Source organism: Neofelis nebulosa, chromosome 17 (assembly GCF_028018385.1).
Source record: "Neofelis nebulosa isolate mNeoNeb1 chromosome 17, mNeoNeb1.pri, whole genome shotgun sequence".
Classification (NCBI taxonomy): Eukaryota; Metazoa; Chordata; class Mammalia; order Carnivora; family Felidae; genus Neofelis; species Neofelis nebulosa.
Genome location: NC_080798.1, coordinates 1,665,507 through 1,692,559, shown reverse-complemented (window position 1 = coordinate 1,692,559; position 27,053 = coordinate 1,665,507). Strand labels below are relative to the sequence as shown.

General features: G+C 43.3%; 1 protein-coding gene across 4 annotated transcripts in view; it reads left to right on the top strand.

The window, feature by feature from the left end:
• ZNF805 (zinc finger protein 805) overlaps positions 1–24,959 on the top strand; it is a 59,655-nt gene extending 34,696 nt beyond the window's left edge. The window contains exons 1-4 of one of the 4 annotated variants that reach the window (XM_058707088.1): positions 3,196–3,884; positions 5,772–5,898; positions 10,579–10,674; positions 20,612–24,959. In XM_058707088.1, the coding sequence (XP_058563071.1) occupies positions 3,852–3,884; positions 5,772–5,898; positions 10,579–10,674; positions 20,612–22,230 (1,875 nt within the window). In that variant the 5' untranslated portion in view covers positions 3,196–3,851 and the 3' untranslated portion in view covers positions 22,231–24,959. Of the gene's footprint in view, positions 1–3,195; positions 3,885–4,678; positions 5,140–5,409; positions 5,448–5,771; positions 5,899–10,578; positions 10,675–20,611 lie in introns of those variants that run through there. The other 3 variants (XM_058707091.1, XM_058707087.1, XM_058707089.1) reach the window with 3 other exon arrangements.
• Positions 24,960–27,053: the final 2,094 nt, after the last annotated feature.

Below are 27,053 nucleotides of genomic sequence, written 5' to 3'. Positions count from 1 at the left end.
TTCATTCAGATAACTGCCTTGGTGCATACCCTATCCCCCATCACAGTTGCTTCTAGACTCAATTTACTATTTCCCATCTTCTCAGGAGCATGGATCTATAAAACAGGACACGGGTCAACCCAGAGGTCCACCGTCTTTATACTGACACGAGCGTGCTACCGTCTGATAACATGTCTCACTGAACATCAACTGCCGCTCAATTCTCAAATGGATTCACCAGTAGCTCTGTGATGTGTCATATTCTGATTGCATCAACTAAATCACCCCTAATAATAGACGGACCGTCACCTCTTCTGAAATCACATCCTCCACTTGGAGCAATTTAGGGCTCTTCCAACCTTCCCCTGTATCCTTCTGTCCCACTGTCATGTGTCAGCCACTCCCTCTATCCACAATAAGCTGACTGCCCCAGAATAAGCATCTAGACACAGCTGGGAGCTCAAAACATGGTTTTTGCTCATTTTTGCAAGCATCGCTTTCCCCGCTGTGTCACCTGACTTACAAACACTGCGTATGGAGCTTGCCTTGTTCATGTTACTCCCTTCGCCGTATTCTATGCAGTCTCCTCATGTGACCTGTCCTGCACGTGTAGGACCACGGCTCCATGTGTGACCAGACCCATTATACAAGGAACTCGGCTACTCAGACGGACAGCCTCCACCCCCTGCTGCAGATGTTTGATTTAAAGGCTCCAAGATACTGGCTTGTGGCTTTTCATCTGCACCTCCAGTGCCCACATCTCTGTGCTTCCTAGCTTTGTCCTCTCTATCAGTGCTCTTGAAGTAATACTTCAATTAAACACCTTGAAATTCCTAATAAGCTAACTGGTTTGTACATAGGAACCCTGCAATATTACTCGGTTCTGGTGCTAGACAAATTCACATCACCGGGTGCATTTTGAGGGAAGTAGATAAGATAAGCATAGGAAAGGAAACTAGGGCTTCCACGTTGACTACCCGGTGATATGTGTCTAAATCATGCAAACTCTCTGACACGCTTTACAGCAGGGATTTCCAATAGCTATATAGCTTTCCCCACCACTGATTCCAGACATTCTGCCTCTCGTGACAAAGAGAATATAAAAATCTTAACTTTAATATCTGACTTACATTCTAGCCTCAAATCACTTAATTTAACTGTGTCGACTACATGTGAAGAGAAATACGCTGTTTCCAATATGGTCCAATATGGTCCAATATGGTTATTATGGCCAATGATGGATCACACGCTAATTTAGCCATATTTCTCCACAATCTTTTTTTAAATTTTTTAAAAAATTTTTCCTTAGTTTTGGGAGAGCACAAGCAGCGAGGGGCAGCAGGAGAGGACAGAGGATCTGAAGCAGGCTCTGTGCTGACAGGCTGACAGCAGTGAGCCTGATGTGGGGCTTAAACTCAGGAACCATGATATCATGACCTGAGCTGAAGGTGGACACTCAACCAACTGAACCACTCAGGTGCCCCCGCCCTTTTTTTTTTTAATATGAATTTTTATTTATTTTGTTTCAGAGAGAGGGAAAGGGGCAGAGGGATCCCAAGCAGTATCCCCTGCTCAGCATGGAGCATGATGTGGGGCTTGATCCCAGGATCCTGGGACCATGATCTGGGCCAAAATCAAGAGTCGATGCTCAACCAGCTGAGCCACCCAAGCACCCTTCCACAACCTTTTATAAAAAACATCTTCCTCTAGGAGGCGCCTGGGTGGCGCAGTCGGTTAAGCGTCCGACTTCAGCCAGGTCACATCTCGCGGTCCGTGAGTTCGAGCCCCGCGTCGGGCTCTGGGCTGATGGCTCGGAGCCTGGAGCCTGTTTCCGATTCTGTGTCTCCCTCTCTCTCTGCCGCTCCCCCGTTCATGCTCTGTCTCTCTCTGTCCCAAAAATAAATAAAAAACGTTGAAAAAAAAATTAAAAAAAAAAAAAAACATCTTCCTCTAGAAAATTAACTCCACCTTAATCCTTGATTCCATTAACATCCTGTTACTATGCTTTTCTCCACTTTTAAAATTAAATCTCTCTTTTTCTTTTTAGTTTTTATTTAAAACCCAGTCAACATACCATGTAATATTAGTTTCAGGTGTACAATACAGTGATTCAACACTTCATACAACACCTGGTGCGTATCACAAGCGATCCCTTATTTAACCCCCCCCCCACCTTCCCTCTGGTAACCATAAGTGTGTTCTCCATAGTTCAGAGTCTGTTTCTTAGTTTTCTTCTCCCCCCAGCCCCGCACAATCATTTGTTTTGTTTCTTAAATTCCACATGAGTTAAATCATATAGTATTTGTGTTTTTTTCTGACTGACTTATTTTGCTTAGGATAATACTCTCTAGCTCCATCCGAATTGTTGCAGGTGGCAAGATTTCATTCTTTTTTATGGCTGAGTAATACACCATAAAACTAAATCTTTTGAGGGCATTTTCTGCACACTACATTCCCATTTGCATAACTATATGTATTCTGAACTCATTAGAAACAAGATCTTATTCTCTCACACTCACAGTTATGAGAAGAAAACAAAAGTCACTGATGGTGACTTGTGAGACTTTATGTAATAGAATTCTAAAAAGATTGTGAGGATTCTCAATATGACTGTTGGTTTCTTGTCTGCACCTATTTTTTTTTTTAAAGGTTTATTTATTTTTGAAAGAGAGACACAGAGATAGAGCGAGGGGAGGGGCAGAGAAAGGCAGACACAGAATCCGAAGCAGGCTCTAGGCTCTGGGCTGTCGGCACAGAGCCCGATGTGGGGCTTGAACTCACGAACCTCGAGATCGTGACCTGAGCCGAAGTTGGCCATTTAACCAACAGAGCCACCCAGGTGCCCCTTGTCTGCACCTATTTAACGCCGGGTTGTTCAGGGTTCGCCCCTGCCCATTCCTTTCTCCATCTATTCTCAGGCTTCTTCTCTTCAGACTGGAGATGACCCCGTTCGCTAACAACTCCCTAACATGCAGATCCACGCAGGACCCCTAGTCCGGCAATCAGACACAGGATGCAGCGCCCGTGCTCCACCCCGACCTCCCCCAGCCTCGCTCACCAGCCGGCGTCAAGGTCCGGCAGCACGTGCAGCTGATGCTGGAATAGAGCCCGCGAGGGGCCGGGCGGTGCGCATGCGCCGCGTGGGAGGGAGGGCTTCCGGCGTCCGTGTCCTGGCGCTCGCTCTTCCTACCGCTCATGTGCCCAGCTCCCTCCAGAAAGATCGCGAGGAGGTGAGACGCACGGGAAAGTCGCGAGCCGAGCCTAGGGCCTGACCCTAGGCGGACAGGTGACACGTGCCCTGACCCCAGGCGGACGCTCCCGCCTTCGGAGCCTCGATTTCCCGGGGCATGTGATGGGCATCCATTCTCCTCGGCCCCCCTGGGTTGTGTTCACGGTGAAGAGGCGGGCCTGACAGGGGAATCTGGGCCTAATCAGTGTTTTACCACAAGACTGGCTCTGGAACGCGTTCTTCTGGGACTCGTTTTTAGAGCAAAAACTACATTGCCCAGAAGGCTGTGCACGGGGGTGTCCGCGGCAGTACCGGGGCCACTGAGTGACAGGACAGGGGCATTTCCTGCGGCTCGTTGACATGGGGACGGGGCTTCCGGCCTCCTGGAGGCATACGTCATTTGTGTGCGACGATTCCGTCCACGCCAGCTGTGGGGAGGGGTCGCTGTTCTGTGGCCGCTTCCAGTGCAGCGCATCCAAAAAGAGGAGAAGGAGGGTTGCGACTCACCTCCGCGCCTTTGAACGGGCCGTGAGCCGCGCGGTGACCGGAGAGTGCGAAAGTCAGCCGAGGTCACCCCTCCCAGGACAGGGAAGAGGTGGCGGTCGGCCGAGCCCGCGGGACCCGCCTCTGTCCACGGGGTCCCATGATGGCGGCGGCGTGGATGGACCCTGCGCAGGTGAGTGGACGATGTTTTGGGCATTGCTGCCTCTCTGCTGCGGAGAGGGCTCCTGGGCAGCTGGAATTGGAGGGAGAACTCGATTTCTGTTTGCAGCTGTGTTTGTGTAGGACGAGTGGAGAGGGCTTGTCACTCACTTGATCTCCAGCCTTGTAACACGGGAGGCTGAATATACAGAGGGACAAGTGGCAGAACGTACGTAAAAGTAGAACTTTGACCCAAACTTGCAGCCACCTGCCCAGGGAACTAACCCCGTATCCATCGTAAACAACCCAGGAAACCGGCCCGCTCCAAGTCACACTCGCCGGAAGCCAGATTACTAGCTCTAGTGACCATCCAGGAAGCTGAACAATGACTTCTGTAACTGTCGGCCCTAAATGGCCAGGATGTGATTAATAAGTGACGCTCTCCAATTTTTTCTGCATTTCCAACTTCAGACCGACCAGAAAAACCATATATTTGCCTCTCACCAACCATATAGGTACGATGTTACGTGATTGCATGTCGGAAAGTTTTCATAACTCACGCATATATCACCTGGGAATCAATGTGGAGGCCGTAGTTAACCCTTCTGTGCGTGTCTACCTGCCCAACATGCTCCCAGTGATGTGAGTTTATCCAGCACCAGAACCGAGTCATGATGCAGGGTTCCTGTGTACCAACCAATTAGTTTATTAGGACTTTCCAGATGTTTAATTGAAATATTAATTCAAGAGCACTGATGGAGTGGACAAAGCTAGAAAGCACAGAGATGTGGGCTCTGGAGGTGCAGATGGAAAACCATAAGCCAAGGTCTTGGAGCGTTTAAATTACAGACCTACAGCGGTGGGGCTGTCCATCTGAGAGTGGAGTAGCTGTGTTACTTATATTTAATTCGTGGATCTGATCTGGTCACACGCAGAAAGGTGGTCTTGTATGTGTTGAATGTCTCAGAAGACTGTAGAATGTGGTGACGGAAGTAACATTAACAAGGCAAACTACATATGCAGTGTTTTTTGTTTCTCTTTTTTTAGATTTATTTATTTTTGAGAGACAGAGCACTAGTGGGGGAGGGCAGAGAGAGAGAGAAAGAGACAGAATCCAAAGCAGGCTCCAGGCTCTGAGCTGTCAGCACGGAGCCCTACGCGGGGCTTGAACTCACGAACTCTGAGATCATAACCTGAGCTGAAGTTGGACACTTTAACTGACTGAGCTACCCAGGCGTCCCTCCATATACAGTGTTTTTAAGTCACAAGACCACATTAGTGGAAACAAGGTGAGTTAAGAACTGGGGACTTGAAAAAAAATTTTTTTAAAAAGGTGGGGCAGTTGGGTGGCTTAGTAGGTTAAGTGTCTGACTCCTGATATCAGCTGTGAACTCACAGTCGTGGAATTGAGCCCAGTGTTGGGTTCCTCGCTGAACAGGAAACCAGCTAGGGATTCTCTCTCTCTCTTTGCCACTCCCCCACACCCCCCGCAATAAATAAACATTAAAAAAAAAGAACTGGGTACTTACAGTCACTTTAACGAAGATGTGAAGCCCTCAGCATGGGGCAGGCAGCGAGCAGGACCAGTGAGGCTCAGGTACTGCCGTTGTCACCAATGCTGTTATTGTCATTATTCACTCATTCCTCTGACGTCCTGGGGCCCATGGTGTCTGCATCTCCCAGTCCACCCGTCACTTCCATTGTCTTGTGTGACCTTCCGGTGGCTCCCGTGGAGGAGGCTTCTCCCTTACACTGCTGTGTCCACCCTCACCTTGAACCCAGCACGGAGCTTGGCGCTCACGAGGTTCTTGGCGATTCGAGCCTTGATCACTCTGTACCTTTTATCAGGGATGTAGGGATGAGGCCCGATCCCATCCAACACCCCAACACCAACACGCTGCTACCTCTGTTTGACATCCAGGTATCTGTGACCTTCGACGATGTGGCCGTGACTTTTACCCAGGAGGAGTGGGGGCAGCTGGACCCGGCCCAGAAGACCCTGTACCAGGAGGTGATGCTGGAAAACTGTGGACTTCTGGTGTCTCTGGGTAAGTGCTCCCCACTCCACCCTAGGGGGGGACCTGCCACCTCGTTGTCAGAGGACCTTCTGTCTCCAGGCGTGGCCCCCAGATTCCGCACCTCTGCGTCTTTGCCTGTTTCTATTGTTTCTCTTCCTTACTCTGCTGCGGGGCTGTGTGGGGTGTCCTTGAGGCGGAAATGGCCACCTGAGCCCGAGCTCCTCTGGACCTCTCACCCCAGTGCCCGGAACAGACTGGTCTCCATCTGAGGTCCTCATTTCACATTCCAGAGGGGGAGCTGACAGGCTGAGCCTGGTTGGCTCAAGTGTCCTCAGCAGGGTCAGCAGGGCAGGGAGTGATGGGAAGTTCTCCGGGAAGGGAGGGAGTCAGGCCCCCCAGAGGCCTTTGCCTTCAGCACCGACAGGTATTGTTGTAAACGAGGTGATCCCAGTGACGGGGCTTCTCTGTGCTCACGTGCCCTCATGGTTGTCACTTGTTTCCAGGGCCGGGATCGTCTACCGGGACGAGAGAGGCGGGTTAGAGTAGTGCTTCTCGGCGGGTGACAGTTTTGCCCCCAGGAGCCATTTGGCAACGTCTGCGGGCACTCTGGGTTGTCGCGCCTTGGGTGTGGGTGGAACTGGCATCTGGTGGTTAGAGTCCGGAGATGCTGGAGACCTCCTTCGATGGACACAACGGGCCCCTCAACAAGAATTATCCCGCCTGCAGAATCCAGGGCGCCCAGTTGAGAAACGCCAGCTTAGATGTTTCTCTGCTTGAGGTTAGTCACCACGAGGCTATTCGATCTGAGACCCCAGAGCTTAGGGGAAGACGTGCCGATTTTTGGAGAACTGGAGTTAGGTCTCAGTGAGAAGAGGCAAAAACAAAATTAGAGAAGTTTGATAGATTAAGTATTTTGTAACAAAACGTTTACAAATAGAAAGTGCATTTTGGCCCTGCTGAGCTCTTCTCTCCCCTTCCGTGCTCTCCCTGAGCTCCCCCTGCTCTGGCTGTGCGGGGCGTCTGGTGGTTTCCTGCGCACACACCTGGCTCGGGCCTCAACTTGCTGTTGTGTCTGCCTGGTGAGTGTTCGTGGACATTTCAGCCTCTCAGACGGTGACCCTTCTGTGCGCGGTCCCCGCCTCCTCGCCAGCAGTGTCCTGACCACCAGATCTTATGCAGGGCCCTCCCCCATCCCTGTCGCTTTCTCTCATCATCCCGGTTATGGCCTTCCAGGTTAGCGGTCTCAAGCAGAGACGATGTCATCCCCGAGGGACACTGGGCAGTGTTTATAGACATTTTGGTTGTCGCCCTGGGATGGGGCTGAGACAGGCACCTGGTGGGTGGAGACCTGGAGTGCTGCCAAACATTCTTGTAACGCACAGGACAGTTTCCTCCCTGTCTTCCCTGCAAAGAAGTGTCTTCACCTGGGGTGCCTGGGTGGCTCAGTTGATTAAGTAGCCAACTCTTGGTTCCGGCTCAGGTCATGATCTCGCAGTTCATGAGTTCGAGCCCCACATCGGGCTCTGTGCTGACAGTGCAGAGCCTGTTTGGGATTCTCTCTCTCTCTCACTCACTCTACCTCCCTCCCTCCCTCTCTCTCTCATGCTTTCTCTCTCAAAATAAATAAACTAAAAAAAAAAAAAAAAAGTATCTTGACCTAAATGTCCATTGTATAGAGGTTGAAAAACCCTGTGGTCACAGGGTGCATGGACACTTCATCAGCTGACATTGAGGGACACCCTGACATAATCATTTCATGGAATGATTAATGCCTCCTGATTATTGTTGAGGAAAAATCTGGGTTCAGTGCTGAATCTTAATGCCTTACCTGCAATTGTTGCTCATTTCCCTTTTCAACAGAGTGAGCATGCAGCCTCGAGTAGGCAGCCTGAACTCACTGGGAATTAAGATGGTTTTGGTTTCATTGCTGTGTCTTCAGGGTGACCTGCCTTCAAGGCCAGTGACTGCAGTTTCCCACTTACTAGAGTGATACAGATTCCCTTGTTGAAGGAATCTAAGCAAAATAAAAAGTGGGTCACTTTTAGGAAAAGCGAATAATAATAGTCACAGCCTGTTCAGGTCCTTGGAGCCCTGTCCCAGGCACTGTTCCTGCTTCACCCACACAATCTCATGGCATCGCAGTCCTCCAGAAGTCTTGGCCACTACAATGAGTCCCTTAGACAGCTTAATTTACTCAGTCTGGAACGAACTTCATTTTATGAAGCTGTTCTCTGTTTTTTTTTAATTTCTTAAAATTTACATCCAAATTAGTTAGCATATAGTGTAGATTCCTTAATGCCCCTTACCCATTTAGCCCATCTCGCCTCCCACAACCCTTCCAGTAGCCCTCAGTTTGTTCTCCATATGAGTCTCTTATGTTTTTGCCCCCCTCCTTTTTTTATATTATTTTTGCTTCCTTTCCCTTATGTTCATCTGTTGTGTGTCTTAAAGTCCTCATATGAGTGAAGTCATACGATATTTGTCTTTCTTTGACTAATTTCGCTTAGCATAATACCCTCCAGTTCCATCCACGTAGTTGCAAATGGCAAGATTTCATTCTTTTTGATTGCCGAGTAATATTTCATTGTGTGTGTGTGTATATATATGTATGTGTATATATACATATATGTATGTATAGGTATATGTGTGTATATATATATATACACACATACATATATGTATGTATATACACACACACACACATATATACATATATATATGTATATATATGTATATATATATATACATATATATATATATATACATATATATACACACACCACATCTTTATCCATTCATCCATCGATGGACATTTGGGCTCTTTCCATACTTTGGCTATTGTTGATAGTGCTGCTATAAATATGGGGGTGCATGTGTCCCTTCAAAACAGCACACCTGGATCCCATGGATAAATGCCTAGTAGTGCAATTGCTGGGTCATAGGGTAGTTCTATTTTTAGTTTTTTGAGGAACCGCCATACTGTTTTCCAGAGTGGCTGCACCCGTTTGCATTCCCACCAGCAGCGCAAAAGAGATCCTCTCTCTCTGCATCCTCGCCAACATCTGTTGTTGCCTGAGTTGTTAATGTTAGCCATTCTGACAGGTGTGAGGTGGTATCTCATGGTGGTTTTGCTTTGTATTTCCCTGATGATGAGTGGGTGTTGAGCATTTTTTCATGTGTCGGTTGGCCATCTGGATGTCTTCCTTGGAGAAGTGTCTATACATGTCTTTTGCCCATTTCTTCCCTGGATTATTTGTTTTTTGAGTGTTGAGTTTGATAAGTTCTTTATAGATTTTTGATACTAACCCTTTATCTGTTATGTCATTTGCAAATATCTTCTCCCATTCTGTCGGTTGCCCTTTAGTTTTGCTGACTGTTTCCTTCACTGTGCAGAAGCTTTTTATTTTGATGGGGTCCCAGTGGTTGATTTTTGAGCTGTTCTCCATTTTTTGTTGTTGTTGTTTTTTTTTCTGTAGTAAAAATCCTTTTTGTGTTTAATGTCGATGACAGTGTATGATATTTGATGTTTCTGTAAAGGTCATATGTGATAGTATCACTGCATAGGATTTTCAGTTTTATTATTTTTGAGTAGTTCATGTAATGTTGAAGTCTAGAGTCCCTGAGTCTGTCCTTCCCTTGGCCCCAGTTCTCTGAGGACGACCTCACCTCCACCCCCCACTTGGTCTGGGGCTGCTGGCCACACACAAGGGTGTTGCCGTTTCCTCCTTAGTGTCGTGTTTAGGAGACAAAGGCCCAGAACCAGACCCCTGATGTTCAATCCTAGCTCTGCCCCTTAAAGCTGTGGCTGCAGGCACATTACTGCACCTGGGTGTGCTCGCTGGTAACATGTATATACTTCCCCAGATACTCATGTATGTACTTCCCCAGACTGTAGCAAGGATGAATGGGTAACTTTTGAACAGAGCTCAGAACAATGCCTGGTGTGAGCAGGTGGTGTGCAGGTTAGCAGTTAAGAACCCCTCTGACAGTGTCATATCTCTCGTTGTGATCCTCATCATCCTCGCACGGGGACTCAGCACTTCCGGAACGGTGTTGTGTAGCTTTGTGGTAAAACGGCATAGAGAGCGGGTATGGCTGGACTTGGGTGTCCGTTTTGGCCCAGCCATTCACCAGGTCTGAGCGCTCTGGCAAATCCCATGATTTGCCTGAGCGTTAGTTTCTTCATCTACAAAGTGGTGCTGGTTGCAATTTGTACTTGCTGAGAATGCTGTGAGGAAATCCTGAGATAGAATCCTCATTTGGTCCATGGCCTATAGGAAGAACAATACAAAACTTTGCTTAGGATTTAGAAAAAGACCTAGATCAATGAAGACAAATAGCTTGTTTTGAACGAATAAGTCAATATTTTAAATATGTCAGTTGTTTCAATTACTCCGTAAATTTATTTCAGTTTTGAAATGACATAATGCATTTGAGATGCTTGACACAGCCCCTTATGATTATGTTTATCTATGATTACACTTTATATTTTGACATTTATGATTAAACTCTATATATTGGTTTTTGACTTACTGTGAGGGAAAGAAATCTCCCTGGCAGTATGGCCTGCTTTTGGTGTCTGGGTTTGCATGTTAGCGTTTTGTGTGGATCAAAGGAGCTTTATTCTAAGGTCTTCTTTACAGACTAGATTGAGAGGTTTAATTTGTTTTCCCAAAAATCCCAGTGCCTTCTTTCTTTCTCCGTGACCAGGGTGTCCCGTCCCCAGACCGGAGCTCATCTGCCAGCTGGCGCGCGGGCAGGAGCCGTGGACGGCGAAGAGAGGCCTCTCCCAGAACACCTACCCAGGTAGGAGCCAGGATGCGGGCGCGCGGGAGACCCTGCAGGCTGGAGACCAGGAGGGGACCGCGGGCCCTGGTTCCCCGGGAAGCTTCTCGTTCTGGCCTCTCTGGTGGTTCGGAAGCCGGGGAACCCTTTGACCCAGAGTCCGCGTGCCCGGCCAGGGACCCGTAATGTCTCTCCCTCCGTCCACCTGCCAAGTTTCGGTGGCAAGTTGGGGACCGGACACGGCCTCAGAGAGCCGCTCAAGCCTCCCCCCGCCCTCAGTGCCTCTCTCTGGCCGGTGTCCCCAGGTCCTGTGCAGCCGTGTCCCGCCCGGTGCATCTCCCGACTCGGTTCCTTATGCCACCACCTCCATCAGCCCTGCCCCCATGCTCCCTGCTCACTCCCATCATCTTCCCTGGGGGGGCCGCTGGCCTCCCCACCGCTCTCCACGTCTGCGTGGTGCCTCTGGTCGGCTCGGCTCCAGGTCCTGCCTGCGCTTCCGCACGTGCTCAGACTCTGTTCCAGACGGCTAGCACTTCCCCAGCCACGGACGTGTCCTGGTGCGACAGGACGTGTCCCCGTGCGACTGCGGCATTGACAGTGCATTGCGCCTCCTCCCCTGCTTGAGCCTCCACCCTTCCACACTCACTCAGGCTCTCGAGTCTGCAGCTGCGCCTTCCATCCAGCAGAGGGGGTCTTGCCCTTGGCCCTGGGGCCGCTTCCTGAACCGGAGTCCAGAGCACCTTTTCAGGGGAATTATTTCCTCCTTTGTTTTGTTTGTTGTGTAGCGTAACTTCATCCTTTCTGTACTCCGTGTAAAAATAGACCCAAGCTCCTTACCGTTGAAGAAGGTCAGTAAGTTCCCGGCTCACTTGGCTCCCATCCACTCCCCGCGCGCTCACGTGCTCACTGCTCACACAGGCGCTGTCCAGAGCCGTCCAGGTCCCCGGAGTCGTCCCCGCAGCGGTCCTCCTGCCTGTGGTTACGGCATCTTTGATGTCTGCTGGAGTGAGGTTGATGGATTCCGGGCTATGCAACTTCCACGTTTTTCCTGGATAATTGCCAGTGTGTTCTAAAGGGCACTTCCACCGGGAACGCATGGAAGCTCCTTCCACCCATACCTTGCCCAGGACCCGATTCTCTAAGGCTCCTCAATTTTTGACACTCAAATGAGTGCAAAACTGTGTCTCCCGTGGTCTCCATTTATTTCTCTTTCATTGCGGAGGAACTTTAGCACCTGATCATAGGATTATTGGTCAATCTGTATTTTTTTTGAAATGTCCTTTCATGATAAATACCTGTTTTTCTATTAACTTGTTTGCATTTTCTTTTTGATTTGTAGGGATTTTTTGTATATTTCTCATATTATCCTTTTTTTGTAGTAAAATATCCATAGCATAAAACTTAACATTTTATCATTTTTAAATATACAGTGGTGGAGCACATTCATAATGTGGTGCAACATCACCACCTCTATCTCCAAAGCTCTTCGTTGTGTAAAATTGAAAGTCCTTCCCCATCACACAATAACCCCCCCCAATCTCTCTGCCCTAGCCCCCGGCAACCACAATTTTACTTTCTGTGTCTGATTTTGACTACTGTAGATACTTCATATTAGTGGAATGATACAGTGTGTGTGTGTCTTTATGATTGGTTTATTTCACTTAGCGTAATGTCCTCAAATCTCATCCATGTTGTAGCGTGTGTCAAAATTTCCTTCCTTTCTAAGGCTCGGTGACATTCCACATCCCACACTTTGCTTATCCATTTATCACTCGTTGGACACTTGGTGGCCTCCATATTTTAGCTATTGTGAATAATTCTGCTGTGACATGGGTGTACAAGAATCTTTGAGAGCCTGATTTTATTTTATTTTATTTTATTTTATTTTTTTTTTTTTTCTTTTTACATTTTTTTTAAATTTATTTTTGGGACAGAGAGAGACAGAGCATGAACGGGGGAGGGGCAGAGAGAGAGGGAGACACAGAATCGGAAACAGGCTCCAGGCTCCGAGCCGTCAGCCCAGAGCCCGACGCGGGGCTCGAACTCACGGACCGCGAGATCGTGACCTGGCTGAAGTCAGACGCTTAACCGACTGCGCCACCCAGGCGCCCCGAGAGCCTGATTTTAATTCTTTTGGCGTATGTCACGAAAATTGCTGGATTGTCTTGTAATTCCACTGTTTAACTTTTTGAGGAGCTACCGTACCGTTTCCACAGAAACTATGTTTGTTATTTTACATTTCCACCAACATTGCGCAAGAGTTCCCATGGCTCTACATGCTCCAGTATTTGTTATTTTCTGATTTTTTTTTTTTTAAATTTTTTTTTCAACGTTTTTTATTTATTTTTGGACAGAGAGAGACAGAGCATGAACGGGGGAGGGGCAGAGAGAGAGGGAGACACAGAATCGGAAACAGGCTCCAGGCTCCGAGCCGTCAGCCCAGAGCCTGACGCGGGGCTCGAACTCACGGACCGCGAGATCGTGACCTGGCTGAAGTCGGACGCTTAACCGACTGCGCCACCCAGGCGCCCCAATTTTCTGATTTTTTGATAACCATCCTAATGAAGTCGAGATGATAACTTATTGTAGTTTTGATTTGCATTTCCCTAATGATTAGTGATGTTGAACATCTTTTGTGCTTACTGACAGTGTGTGTATCTTCTTTGGGGAAATGTCTAGTTCAGGTCCTTTGCCCATTTCTGTCATTGGGATTTTTTTGTTTTTGAGTTTTAGTTCTCTATATTCTGGATATTAATCCCTTATCAGATATATGATGAGCAAATATGTTCTCTCATTCTTTGGGTTATCTTGCTCTGTTGATAATATCTTGATGCAGTTTTTTAATTTTTATGAGCTCCAATTTGTTTCTTCTTTTGTTGCCTACGCCTTTGGTGTCATATCTAAGAAATCATTGCCAAATCTAGTGCCATGGAGGTTTTGCTCTATGTTCTCTAAGAATTTTATAGTTGTAGGTCTCACATTTAAGTTTCTGATCGATTTTGAGTTCATTTTTGTATATGATGTTAGATAAGGGTTCAATTTCATTCTTTTGCATGTAGATACTTAGTTTTCCAAGCACCATTTGTTGTAAACAGTGTCTTTTTCTCCATTGAATGGTTTTGACACCCTTAATCAAAAATGATTTGATGATATATACTAGAGTTCATTACTGGGATCTTGATTCTGTTCTCTTGGTCTATGTCTGTCTTCATGCCAGTACCATACTGTTTTGATTACTGTAGTTTTGTAGTACGTTTTGAAATCAGGAACTTAGAGTCCTTCAGGTTTGTTCTTTTTCAAGATTGTTTTGGCTATTCAGGGTCCATTCTGGTACTATATAGATGTTATGATGGATTTTTCTGTTTCTGCCAAAAATGCCTGGGATTTTGGTAGGGATTGCATTGAATCTGTAGATCACTTTGGATTATATCAATATCTTTAAAAAAATTTTTTTTTAATATTTATTTTTGAGAGAGAGAGAGAGGGAGACAGTGTGAGCAGGGGAGGGGAGAGAGGGAAACACAGAATCTAAAGCAGGTTCCAAGCTCTGAGTTGTCAGCACAGAACCTGACGTGAGGCTCAAACCCATGGACTGTGAGATCATGACCTGAGCCGAGTCAGACACTTATATCCATATCTTAACAATACTAAGACTTCCAGTCCAAGAATATGATATGCGTTTCCATTTATTTACATCTTTAATTCATTTTAGCAACATTTTGTAGTTTTCATTGTTATCTCTTTTACTTTGTCGTTTAGGTTAACTCCTAAGTATTTCATTCTTTTTGATGCAGTTGTAAGCAGGCCTTTTTTGTAATTTCGTTTTCAGATAGTTTATTATTAGTATATAAAAATGCAACTGATTTTTCTGTGTTGACTTTGTATCCTGCTACTTTGGTGAGCTCATTCTAACAGTTACTGTGTGTGGCATCTTTATAGTTTTCTACATATAAGATCATATTATTTGCAAACAAAGATAGTTTTGCTTTTTCCTTTCCAGTTTTGCTGCCTTTTATTTCTCTTTCTTGACTAATTTCCTCTGCCTAGAACTTCCAGTGTTACGTTGAATAGAAGTGGTGATAGGGTACATCCTTGCCCTGTTCCTGATCTTAGTAGAGGAAAAGCTTTCAGTCTTTCACCATTGTGTATCATGTTTGCTATGAGTCTTTCATTTATGACTTTCATTGTATTGAGAAAGTTTCCTTGTATTCCTAGTTGGTTGAGTGTTTTTATCATGAAAGGATGTTGAATTTGTCAAAGGCTTTTCAGCATTGAGATGATTGTGTGGGCTTTTCCCTTCATTATATTAATGTGGTGTATTCACATTTATCAGTTTTCATATGTTAGATTGCTCTTGCATTACAGGAATAAACCCCACTTGGTCATGGTGTGCAGTCCTTTTAATATACCGCAGTTTGCTGATATTTTGTTGAGGAATTTTTGCATCATTGTTCATAAGGGATATTAGTTTGTAGTTTTCTTGTAATGTCTTTGGCTTTGGTGTCAGGGTACTAATGGCCTTAATGAGTTAAGAAGTGTTTCTTTCTCTTTAATATTTTCGAGGAGTTTGAGGATTGCTATTCATTCTTCTTTTAAAATGTTTGGGAGAATTCATCAGTGTAGCCATCAGGGCCAGGGTTTTTCTTTGTTGGTAGATTTTTTTTACTACTAATTCAGCCTCCTTACTAGTTATAGGTTTATTCAGATCTTATGTTTCTTCCTGATTTAGTCTTCATGGCTTTTGTGTTTCTAGGAACTTGTCCATTTCATGTAGGTTAAACAGTTTGTTGATGTACAGTTCATAGTACTCTCTTATAATCTTTTTCAAAAATACTTCTGCAGGGCACCTCAGTGGCTCAGTCAGTTAAGCATCCAACTTTGGCTCAGGTCATGATCTCAACGTTTGCGGGTTCAAGCTCCACATTGGGCTCTGTGCTGACAGCTCAGAACCTAGGGCTCACTTCAGATTCTCTATCTCCCTCTCTCTCTGCCCCTCCCATGCTCTCTTTGTGTCTCAAAAATAAATAAACATTAAAAAAAAAACTAAACATTTCTGCAGAATTGATAGTAATGTCCCCACTTCCATTTCTGATTTAGTACTCTGAATCTTTTTTTTTCAGTAGCCAAAAGTTTGCCAATTTTGTTATCTTTTCAAAGAACCAACTTTTTGTTTCATGGATTTTCTCTCTTTTCCTATTCCCTATATCAGTTCTCTTTAATCTTTACTATTTCCTTCCTTCCCCTAGCTGTGGTTTCAGTTTGTTCTTTTCCTACATCCTTAAGTTGTCTTTAGTTTGGTTTGATATCTCTTTTGTTATTTAGCATTTATAAGCTATCAATTTGTAAGCATTTATGGCTATAAATTTCCCAGTTAATGCTGCTTTCATTGCATCCCATAAGTTTTTTAATACTTTTTTTTTTAATTTGTTTTTAACGTTTATTTATTTTTGAGACAGAGACAGAGCATGAAGGGGGGAGGGGCAGAGAGAGAAGGAGACACAGAATCGGAAGCAGGCTCCAGGCTCTGAGCCGTCAGCCCAGAGCCTGACGTGGGGCTCGAACTCACGGACCGCGAGATCGTGACCTGAGCTGAAGTCGGACGCTTAACCGACTGCGCCACCCAGGCGCCCCTACATCCCATAAGTTTTGATATGTTATATTTTCATTTTCATTGGAAATGAATCATAGTTTATGTGGTATCTTTTTAAATCTATTGAGACTTAATTTGTGGCCTAACATGGTCTGTCCTGGAAAATGTTCCATGTACACTTGAGAAGAACGTGTATGCTATTGTTGTGGGGTAGAATATTCTGTATATGTCTGTTAGCTCTAGTTAGCTTATTATGTTAAGTCCTCTATTTCCTTACTTGTAGTTTGTCTGGTTGTGCTATCCATTATTGAGAATGGGGTATTGAAGTTTCCGTGTATTACCATAGGATTGTCTCTTTCTTCCTTCATTGTGTCGCTTTTTGCTTCATACGTTTTGATGGTTTGACATTAAGTATATGTCTACAATTATTATAGCTTCTTGCTGTATTATACTTTTTATTAAAATATAATGTCCTTTATTGTCTTTTGTAATCTTTTCTGATCTAAAGTCTATTTTGTTTGATAATAATATAGCCACTTCTGCTTGCTTTTGGTTTGTATTTCCATGTAATATCGTTTTCCTTTCTTTCACTTTTAATCTATTTGTGTCTTTAGATCTAAAGTAAGTCTCTTGTAGACACATATACTTGGATCACGTGTTTTATCAATTCTGCCAATCTCTGTTTTTTATTATTATTTGAAAACTTTTTTAAATGTTTAATTTTTTTGAGAGAGTGCATGAGTGCGGAAGGGGTAGAGCGGGGGGGGGGGGGGACAGAGGATCTGAAGCAAGCTCTGCCCTGACAGCAGCGAGCCTGATGTGGGGCACAGACTCACAAACTGTGAGATCATGACCTGAGTCGAAGTTGGACACTCAACTGACTGAGCCACCCAGGCACCCCCAATCTCTGTTTTTTAATTGGAGAGTTTAATGCATTTACATTTAAAGTAATTACAGGGGCGCCTGGGTGGCTCAGTCGGTTGAGCGCCGACTTCGGCTCAGGTCACGATCTCGCGGTCCGTGAGTTCGAACCCCGCATCGGGCCCCTGTGCTGACAGCTCAGAGCCCGGAGCCTGTTTCAGATTCTGTGTCTCCCTCTCTCTGACCCTCCCCCATTCATGCTCTGACTCTCTCTGTCTCAAAAATAAATAAAACGTTAAAAAAAAATTTAAAAAAAAATAAATAAAGTAATTACTAATACAGAGAGACTTCTGTCATTTTGATATTGGCTTTTTATATGCATCATAGATTTTTTTTTGTTTCTCATTACTGTCTTCTCTTGTGTTCAGTTGACTTTCTGTAGTGAAATGTTTAAATTCCTTTCTCATTTCCTTTGTGTATATTATCCCTAGCTGATTATTTGTGGTTTCCATGGGGATTACATTTAATATCTTAAATTTATAACACTAATTTGATTTTATATCAGGAGAAGAAGTTCTCCTTTACAGTTCTGTTCGCACCTCTTTTAGTTGGTCATGTTACCACATTACATCTTTATATATTGTATGCCCTCAACCTTAATAACTCTTTTAAAACCATTAGTTTCGGGGCGCCTGGGTGGCGCAGTCGGTTAAGCGTCCGACTTCAGCCAGGTCACGATCTCGCGGTCCGTGAGTTCGAGCCCCGCGTCAGGCTCTGGGCTGATGGCTCGGAGCCTGGAGCCTGTTTCCGATTCTGTGTCTCCCTCTCTCTCTGCCCCTCCCCCGTTCATGCTCTGTCTCTCTCTGTCCCAAAAATAAAAAATAATAAAAAATGTTGAAAAAAAATAAATAAATAAATAAAAATAAATAAATAAAACCATTAGTCTCTTGAATTATGTAGGAAACTAAATGTGGAGTTATAAACTGAAGTTATAGTAACACTGCCTTTTAGATTAATACAGTTTTTTTAAATTAGTCTCCTAAATCATGTAAAAAACAAAAAGTGTAGTTATAAACCCTTGTTAAAATAATAGTAGCTTTTATAATTGTTCATATATTTACCTTTACTGAGATATTTATTTATTTATTTATTTATTTATTTATTTATTTTAAATCTTTTTTTTTTTTAACATTTATTTATTTTTGAGACAGAGAGAGACAGAGCATGAACGGGGGAGGGTCAGAGAGAGGGAGACACAGAATCCGAAACAGGCTCCAGGCTCCGAGCTGTCAGCACAGAGCCCGACGCGGGGCTCAAACTCACAGACCACGAGATCATGACCTGAGCCGAAGTGGGCCGCTCAACCAACTGAGCCACCCAGGCGCCCCGAGATCTTTATTTTTATTTATTTATTTATTTATTTTTTTAAAGTTTATTTATTTTTCAGACAGAGAGAGACACAGCATGAACGGGGGAGGGGCAGAGAGAGAGGGAAACACAGAATAGGAAGCAGGCTCCAGGCTCTGAGCCATCAGCCCAGAGCCCGACGCGGGGCTCGAACCCGCGGACCGCGAGATCGTGACCTGAGCTGAAGTCGGACGCTTAACTGACTGAGCCACCCAGGCGCCCCAGATCTTTATTTTTTAATATGGCTTTGAATTGCTGTCTAGTGTCCTTTCATTTCTTTTTTTTTTTTTTTAATTTTTTTTTAAACGTTTATTTATTTTTGAGACAGAGAGAGACAGAGCATGAACGGGGGAGGGTCAGAGAGAGAGGGAGACACACAGAATTTGAAACAGGCTCCAGGCTCTGAGCTGTCAGCACAGAGCCTGATGCGGGGCTTGAACTCACGGACCGCGAGATCGTGACCTGAGCCGAAGTCGGATGCTTAACCGACTGAGCCACCCAGGCGCCCCGTAGTGTCCTTTCATTTCACCCTGCAGGATTTCCTTGAGAATTTCTTGCAAGACAGATCTAGTGATAACAGACTTCCTCAGATTTTATATATGGGAATGACTTAATTTCTCTCATCACTGTTAAAAGAGTTTTGCCAGATATATGATTTTTTTTAAGTTCATTTATTCATTTCGAGAGAGAGGGAGAGCAGGGAAAGGTCAGAGGAAGAGAAGGAGAATGAGAATTCCCAAGTAGGCTTCATGAGATCATGACCTGAGCTGAAATCAAGAGTTGGTTGCTTAACTGACTGAGCCATACAGGCGCCCCTGGATATAGGATTCTCGGTTGACAGATTTTTTTCTGTTTTCTGGCCTCCCGAGTTTCTGATGAGAACTCCGCTGATAATCTTATTGAGAATTTCTTGTATGTGACAAGTTTCTTCAAGCTTGCTATCAAGATACTCTGTCTTTGGCTTTCACAAGTTTGATTATAAGTTTTATTGATGTGAGTCTATTTTAGTTCATTTTTTCTTGGAGTGCATTGATCTTTTTGGATATTTAAATTGATGTCTTTCATCAAATTTGGGACATTTTCAGCCATTTATTCAAATATTTTCTTTCACTATTTTCTGGGAATCCCACAGTGAGTGTATTGGTTCCCTTAGTGGTTTATCACAGTTCCATTAGGGTATTTTCACTTTTCTTAAATGTTTTTCTTTTTTTTTTTTTTTTTCTGTGTTTGGACATAATTTCCATTGTCCTATATGCTGATTCTTTCTTCATCCTACTGTAATCTTCCTTTGAATCCCTGTAGTGAAGTTTTCATTTCAGTTATTGTACGTTTTGGTTTCTACTTAGGTTTCTTGCTCTTTGCTGGTACTTCCATTTTGTTTATATATGGTTTTCTTGACTTTCTCCATATCTTACTTTAGCTCTTTGAGCTTCTTTAACATAGTTGTTGTAAATCATGTCCAGTACATCTGCATCAGGTGTATTTTAGGACCAGTTTTGGGAGGGGTTCCAAACATGAGCTACTGTGTCCTCGGGGACTTGTTACCCTTCTGGCATTGATGTAGGGCAATACATGCATGAAGTATTGGCAGCCTAGGAATTTCACTTGGCTTGAGCGTCCAGAGTTTTATTCACTGCCATTACATAAACATAATTGATTGGATCATTTCCTACCTGACTCCTGCCCCTCCCCATCTCTTTCCAGAGGCCTAGTTGCTATCTTCTAGCCCAAAACACAAATCCTCTAATTACATGGTTGGACGTTTCTCGTGTGGTCAAGCATTGCCCTGAATCATCTCTTAAGCGAACTGAGGTCCTATATAAGTTATCCATTTGCATAAATATCCAATCTGGAATTGACTGTGTCTCCCCTCCAGCACTTTGTCTTCTAATCCAGCCATTCCCCTGGGTCTCTCTCCCTTTCATGTTGTCAACAGTCTGAGGACCAGGAAAGAAATTGTTATCCTGGGATTCAGAGGTGGCAAGACTCAGAGACACTATTTTCATCTTCATTTTTTTTCTGTTCATTTCACTGAAATGCTCGTTTTTCTCCTATGTTGGCATTACCAACAGACCTATTTGTGTATTGGATTTCTTTCAGGTGACAAAGGAAAACCCAAGGCCACAGTATCTGCCATTGGTGAGCCAGCCCTGTCTGAGGGCGCCCCCGTCCAGGAACAACTAATACAAGGAGTTGCAGGAGACTCCCAGAAGCGCCAAACCAAGGATCAGGATGGGTCATTGGAAATGCAAGAAGGACATTTGAGACCAGAGATAGATCCCCAGAAGGAGAAACTCCCTGGGAAATCAAGCTCTGAAGATGGCAACATAGGGACAGCTGATAATGTGTGTTCAAGAATTGTACAGGAGCCAGTCCCTCTGCGAGGTGCTGTCCATGACCATGACTCGTGTGGATCAGGTAAAGATCCCATGATTCAAGAAGAAGAAAATATCTTTAAATGCAACGAATGTGGGAAAATTTTTAACAAGAAACGCCTCCTTGCTCGACACGAGAGAATTCACTCTGGGGTGAAGCCCTATGAATGCACTGAGTGTGGGAAAACCTTTAGTAAAAGCACTTACCTCCTCCAGCACCACATGGTCCACACCGGGGAGAAGCCCTATAAGTGCATGGAGTGCGGGAAGGCCTTCAACCGCAAGTCACACCTTACCCAGCACCAGCGGATTCACAGTGGAGAGAAGCCTTATAAGTGCAACGAGTGTGGAAAGGCCTTCACCCACCGCTCCACTTTTGTCTTGCATAACAGGAGCCACACCGGAGAGAAACCTTTTGTGTGCAAAGAGTGTGGAAAAGCCTTCCGAGATAGGCCGGGTTTCATACGTCACTACATCATCCACAGTGGCGAGAATCCCTACGAATGCTTCGAGTGTGGCAAGGTCTTCAAACACAGGTCCTACCTCATGTGGCACCAGCAGACTCACACTGGGGAGAAGCCCTACGAGTGCAGCGAGTGCGGGAAGGCCTTCTGTGAGAGCGCGGCCCTCATTCACCACTACGTCATCCACACGGGGGAGAAGCCCTTCGAGTGCCTGGAGTGCGGGAAGGCCTTCAACCACAGGTCCTACCTCAAGAGGCACCAGAGGATCCACACCGGGGAGAAGCCCTATGTGTGCACTGAGTGTGGAAAGGCCTTCACCCACTGTTCCACTTTCATCTTGCACAAAAGGGCCCACACTGGAGAAAAACCTTTTGAGTGCAAAGAATGTGGGAAAGCCTTTAGCAATCGTGCAGACCTCATCCGACACTTCAGCATCCACACCGGGGAGAAGCCCTACGAGTGCATGGAATGCGGGAAGGCCTTCAACCGCCGCTCGGGGCTCACGAGGCACCAGCGGATTCACAGTGGAGAGAAACCCTATGAATGTGTCGAGTGTGGGAAAACCTTCTGCTGGAGTACAAACCTTATTCGACACTCCATCATCCACACCGGGGAGAAGCCCTATGAATGCAGCGAGTGTGGAAAGGCCTTCAGTCGTAGCTCCTCCCTCACTCAGCATCAGAGGATTCATACTGGGAGACACCCCGTCAGTGGCAGTGCAGCAGAAGTGGGGAGACCCTTCGCGAGCGGGCAGTCCTCGGTCAACCTCCAAGAGCTCCTGTTGGGGAAAGACTTTTTGAATGTAGCCACTGAGGAAACCTCTTACTCAGAATCTGATCATTCATACCAAAGAGAAACCCCTCAGTTTTCTTCCCTGTGAGAAACCCTTCTGTTGCAGGATATCTGTTGTCATCTAATGAGTCATACTGGAAATTCATCCAGCCTAGAGCCTTATTCTACAACTGAGAACTCATCCAGGGAGAGACCCAGCGGTTATATGCATGTAGGAAAACCTTCAGCTGTATCTTTTCCTTAATTTACACTGCAGTGTTATCTCAGGAATTTTTTTTTCCTTTTTCTTTTTTTTAAGGAGACTTAGACAATGAACTGCAAACACATTTTCTTTCAGACTTCCTTGCCAAGCCTTTGGCACTTTGTCATGGATTCCTTAGTTTACTTGGCAGGAGGAGGGTTTTGTTGAGAGGGAAAGGACTTAGACTTTTTATATGTCTTGTATATACATTCATTGCTGTCCAGTGTCAAGAGAGTTAGTTGAGGGCAGGTTTGGAAACTTTCATGAATGTCTTCTCTGTTCTAAAACATTGTCTCTGTTCATAAAGAGCTTAATTTTTGTGAGAAATGTAATGGCTAAAGCCATCAAACACTTTTATATTTGAGGAGATAAGAATACACCTATGAATGGGCACATTTTATTTTACCAGTTAAGACTGTTTAAGGCTTTGATTTTTAAAAAACAAACATTTTCTTCATGCGGCTTTAAGGAGCTGATACTCAGACATTTTCTTGGTCCTGTACTATTAGTTTACTTGATTGCTGTAATTAGGTGGTAAATATTTTAGTTGCATAAAATGATCTCTCTTTATTCTTCTTATTTAAAACTGATTTAGCACTCTCATTACTCTGAATTTCCACATAAAGTTTTGGAGAAGCTTGTCTATTTATGAAAAAAAGTATCAAATTTCGATAGAAATTGAGTTAAATTGTCAGATTAGTTTGTTAAGAATTGTCTTCTTTATGGTGTTGTATCTTCCAGTTTATGAACATGGTATGTCTGTACATTTATTTAAGTATTGCTTGATTTATTTCATCACTGTTTTATAAATTTCAATAATAGGTCCTGAATGATTTTTATAAAGTTTGTATCTAGGTGGTCTTTTTTCTTTATGATAAATGGATTGATTTTTAAGTTTCCACCCACGTTTTGGTAGTATACAGAAATGTAATTAATTTTTAGATGTCAGTTTGGTATCCTACAATCTTTCTGAACTGTAGGCATTTGTTTTGATAGACTGCTTGGGTTTTTTTACATAGAAATACCATCTGCAAATAGAGGTAGTTTTATTTCTTCCTTCCCATCTGTCTACTTCATTTTCTTTTCCTGGACTAGCTAGGGTTTCCAATACAATATTGAATAGTAGTAGTAAGAAAGGCTATCCTTGTCTGGCTTCTGATATTAGGGGGGAAACATTCAGTATTTTGTCAAGTATGATGTTAGTATAAGGTTTTCTTCATAGAAGTTTCTTAATCAAGTTTAGAAATTTTCCCGTATTCCTAATTTGCTGTGGGTTTTTTTTGTTGTTGTTATTGTGAATGGGTATTAAATTTTGTCATATGCTTTTTCTCTACCAATTGATACAATCATATGTTTTTTTCTTCTGCAGCTTGTTGATATGATGTATTACATTGATTTGAGTTTTGAATGTTGAAGCAGCTTTGTATTCTTGAAACAAGTCCTACTTGATTGTAGAGTGTAATTATTTTTATATATTGTATTGCAGTATTCAGTATGCTAGTATGTTGAGAAAGTTTTCCTCTAATTTCATGAGTGATAATGATATGTAGTTTTCTTTCTTTTGTTCATTTTTGTTTCTTTGGTTTTTGTCTATGTTTGGTACTGTCATTGGTTTTGGTGTCTAGATGATAGTGGCTTCCCAGTATGTATTGGGAGTGTTCTTTCTTCTGTTATGTGGAAGATAGTGCATAGAATTGGTTTTATTTCTTCCTTCAATGTTTGGTAGCATTCTCCAGTGAACCATTTATGCCTGGAGATTTTTCTTTTGGATGCTTTTTAATTATGTATTTATTTTATTTAATATGTATAGAATTGTTCAGAATATCTATTTCACATTGGATGAATTTTTGTAGTTGTCTTTTTCTAGGAATTGTTCCATTTCATCTAAATTTTCTTTTTTGTTCCAAGTATTCCTTTATTATATTGTTTATGATGGAAGAATCTGTACTTATATCTCCTGTTATATTCCTGATATTGAAAATGTGCCGGTTATTTTTATTTTTGTTAATCTCAGATGTTTATCAAATTTTTTTAATCTTTTTAAAGAAGCAGCACTTTATACCACTGTTTTTTCTCTATTATCTTTTTGTTCCTAATTTCACTGATATCTCTGTATCCATCTTTATTATATCTGTTCTTCCACCTGCTTTGGTGGTATTTTCCTCTGTAGTTTCTTGAGACGGATGTTTTGAATACTGATTTGAGATTTTTTTACTTTTCTAATGTAAGCATTACATTCTATAAAGTTCCCTCACAGCACTTTCCTTACAAGTTTTAATATATTTTAATATCATTTCATTTGGTTCTAAGAATTTCTTTAGTCAAGACTTCCTGTCTAACCCATAAATAATTTAGAAGTATGTTGTTTAATTTCCTAGCATTTGAAGTATTTCATGCTCTCTTTGTTAATCACATCTAGTTTGTTTTATATTTGATCTGGCTGTTTAAATTTGTTGAGGTTTGCTTTATGACCCAAAATATGGTTTATCTTGGTGAATGTTATATAAGTTGGCTTGAAGAGAATGTGTATTCTACTGTTGTTAGGTGGAGTTTGTATAAATGTCCACATGATCCTGTTGGTTGATGATGTTATTCAGATTTTCTAGGTCCCCGCTGATTTCTGTTTAGTATTTCTATCAAGAGCTGAGAGAGGGATTTTGGAAGTCCTGCAGTATAATTCTGGAATTGTCTTTCTCCTTTTAAGTTCTATCAGTTTTTGCTGTATTTGAAAGGTCTGTTGTAGGTGCATACACATTTAGGATTGCTAAATCATCTTAGTGTATTGACCCTTTTATCATTATGTAATGTCTCTTTTTGCCCCTGTAACTTTTCTTTGGAATATACTTTATCTGATTTAATATAGTCACTGTTGCATTTTTGGGTTAATATTTTGCATTTTTGGTTTATATTTTTCCATAATTTTATTTTCAACCTTGTCTGTATCATTACATTTGAAGTGAGCCTCTGTGAATAGCACATATTCGGGTAACGCTTTCTTTTTACCCATTTTCCTGACTTCTTTTTTTAATTGCTATATTTAGACCATTTAAATTTAAAATGATTATTGATATGTTAGGGCATAAGTCGGCTAGTTTATGATTTGGTTTTTCTTTGTTGCCTGTTTACTGTTCCTCTGTTGTTTTGGGGTTATTTTTTGTTTTGTTTTTTGCTTTGCCTTCCTGTGGGTTACTTTAATTTTTAGAATTCTAATAGATATATCTGTGATGACTTTGAGTATAAGTCTTTGTATTTTACTGTTTTTTTAGGTATTGTTTCATATATATGTAATTTATCACAGCCTACAGTATCAACATCTTAGCACTTTGATTGTAGAAACCTTAACTTTCATTGGGTCCTTTTACAGAAGTATTTCCTCTTCATACACTGAGCGTCATATTGGATGATGTTCTTTTTTTTTAAATTTTTTTTTTTTTAACGTTTATTTATTTTTGAGACAGAGAGAGACACAGCATGAACGGGGGAGGGGCAGAGAGAGAGGGAGACACAGAATCGGAAGCAAGCTCCAGGCTCTGAGCCATCAGCCCAGAGCCCGACGCGGGGCTCGAACTCGCGGACTGCGAGATCGTGACCTGAGCTGAAGTCGGACGCTCAACCGACTGAGCCACCCAGGCGCCCCAGTTCTTTTTTGCTTCAATTATCAAACAATTTTTACACAACCCATGAGAAGTGTAACGTGTTTACCTATATTTTTATCCATTCCATTGTTCTTCTTGAAATCTCAAGATATTTTTTTTCCTGTTACATTTCTTTTTTTGCAAACTCCTATACAGATCTTCCTTGACTTATGATGGAGTTACATGTCAGTAAACCCATCGTAAGTTGAAAATACCATGGTTAAAAATGCATTTAGTACACCTAACCCACTAAGCATCACAGTTTAGCCCAGCCTTTGTTAAACATACTCAGAATGCTTACGTTGGCCTACAGCTGGGCAAATCATTTCACACAAAACCTATTTTATACTAAAGTGTTGAATATCTCATGTAATTTATTGAATACTATACTGAAAGTGAAAAACAGTGATTGTATGGGTACTTAACATACACAGCCCAAAGTACACCAGGCCTAAAGAATGTGTGAAATGAGGAACTAAAATTAATTGCTGGGTAATGGGGGTGCTAAGGTGACGGGATCATCAGTCTCTTTTTCTTATGAAAGAGAGTAGCTGGTAGAAGGCACCAGGGCATCAGCGTTTGTTGATGGTGTAGCCAGTATCGTGTTCCTTAGGAAGATAGCAGGTTTTGACTGTGCAGTTTGTTTCTTCTTTTCATTATATATTTCTCTGCAGCAAGCAAGAGTACCCTGTATCAGCCTGTCAGCTCTTGTTAATGTCTTGTAACTGACATCCATTTCTTCTAATATCCCTACCCACTGCTGATAGTAGCAGTTACCTCTATCCGTTTGTTTGCTGTGAACTTTCTTGGTGCTTCATGGGTTAACTTATTCTGCCTAAACTTCTTTCTTTCTTCCCCCAGTCTGATTAGCTTCTCAATAGAAAGCTTTTCAGCCTTGAGGCGCCTGGGTGGCTCATTAGTTTAGTTAAGCGCCTGACTTCATCTCAGGTCATGATCTCACCTTGCGTGAGTTCGAGCCCCACGTCAGGCTCTGTGCTGACACCTCAGAGCCTGGAGCCTTCTTCAGATTCTGTG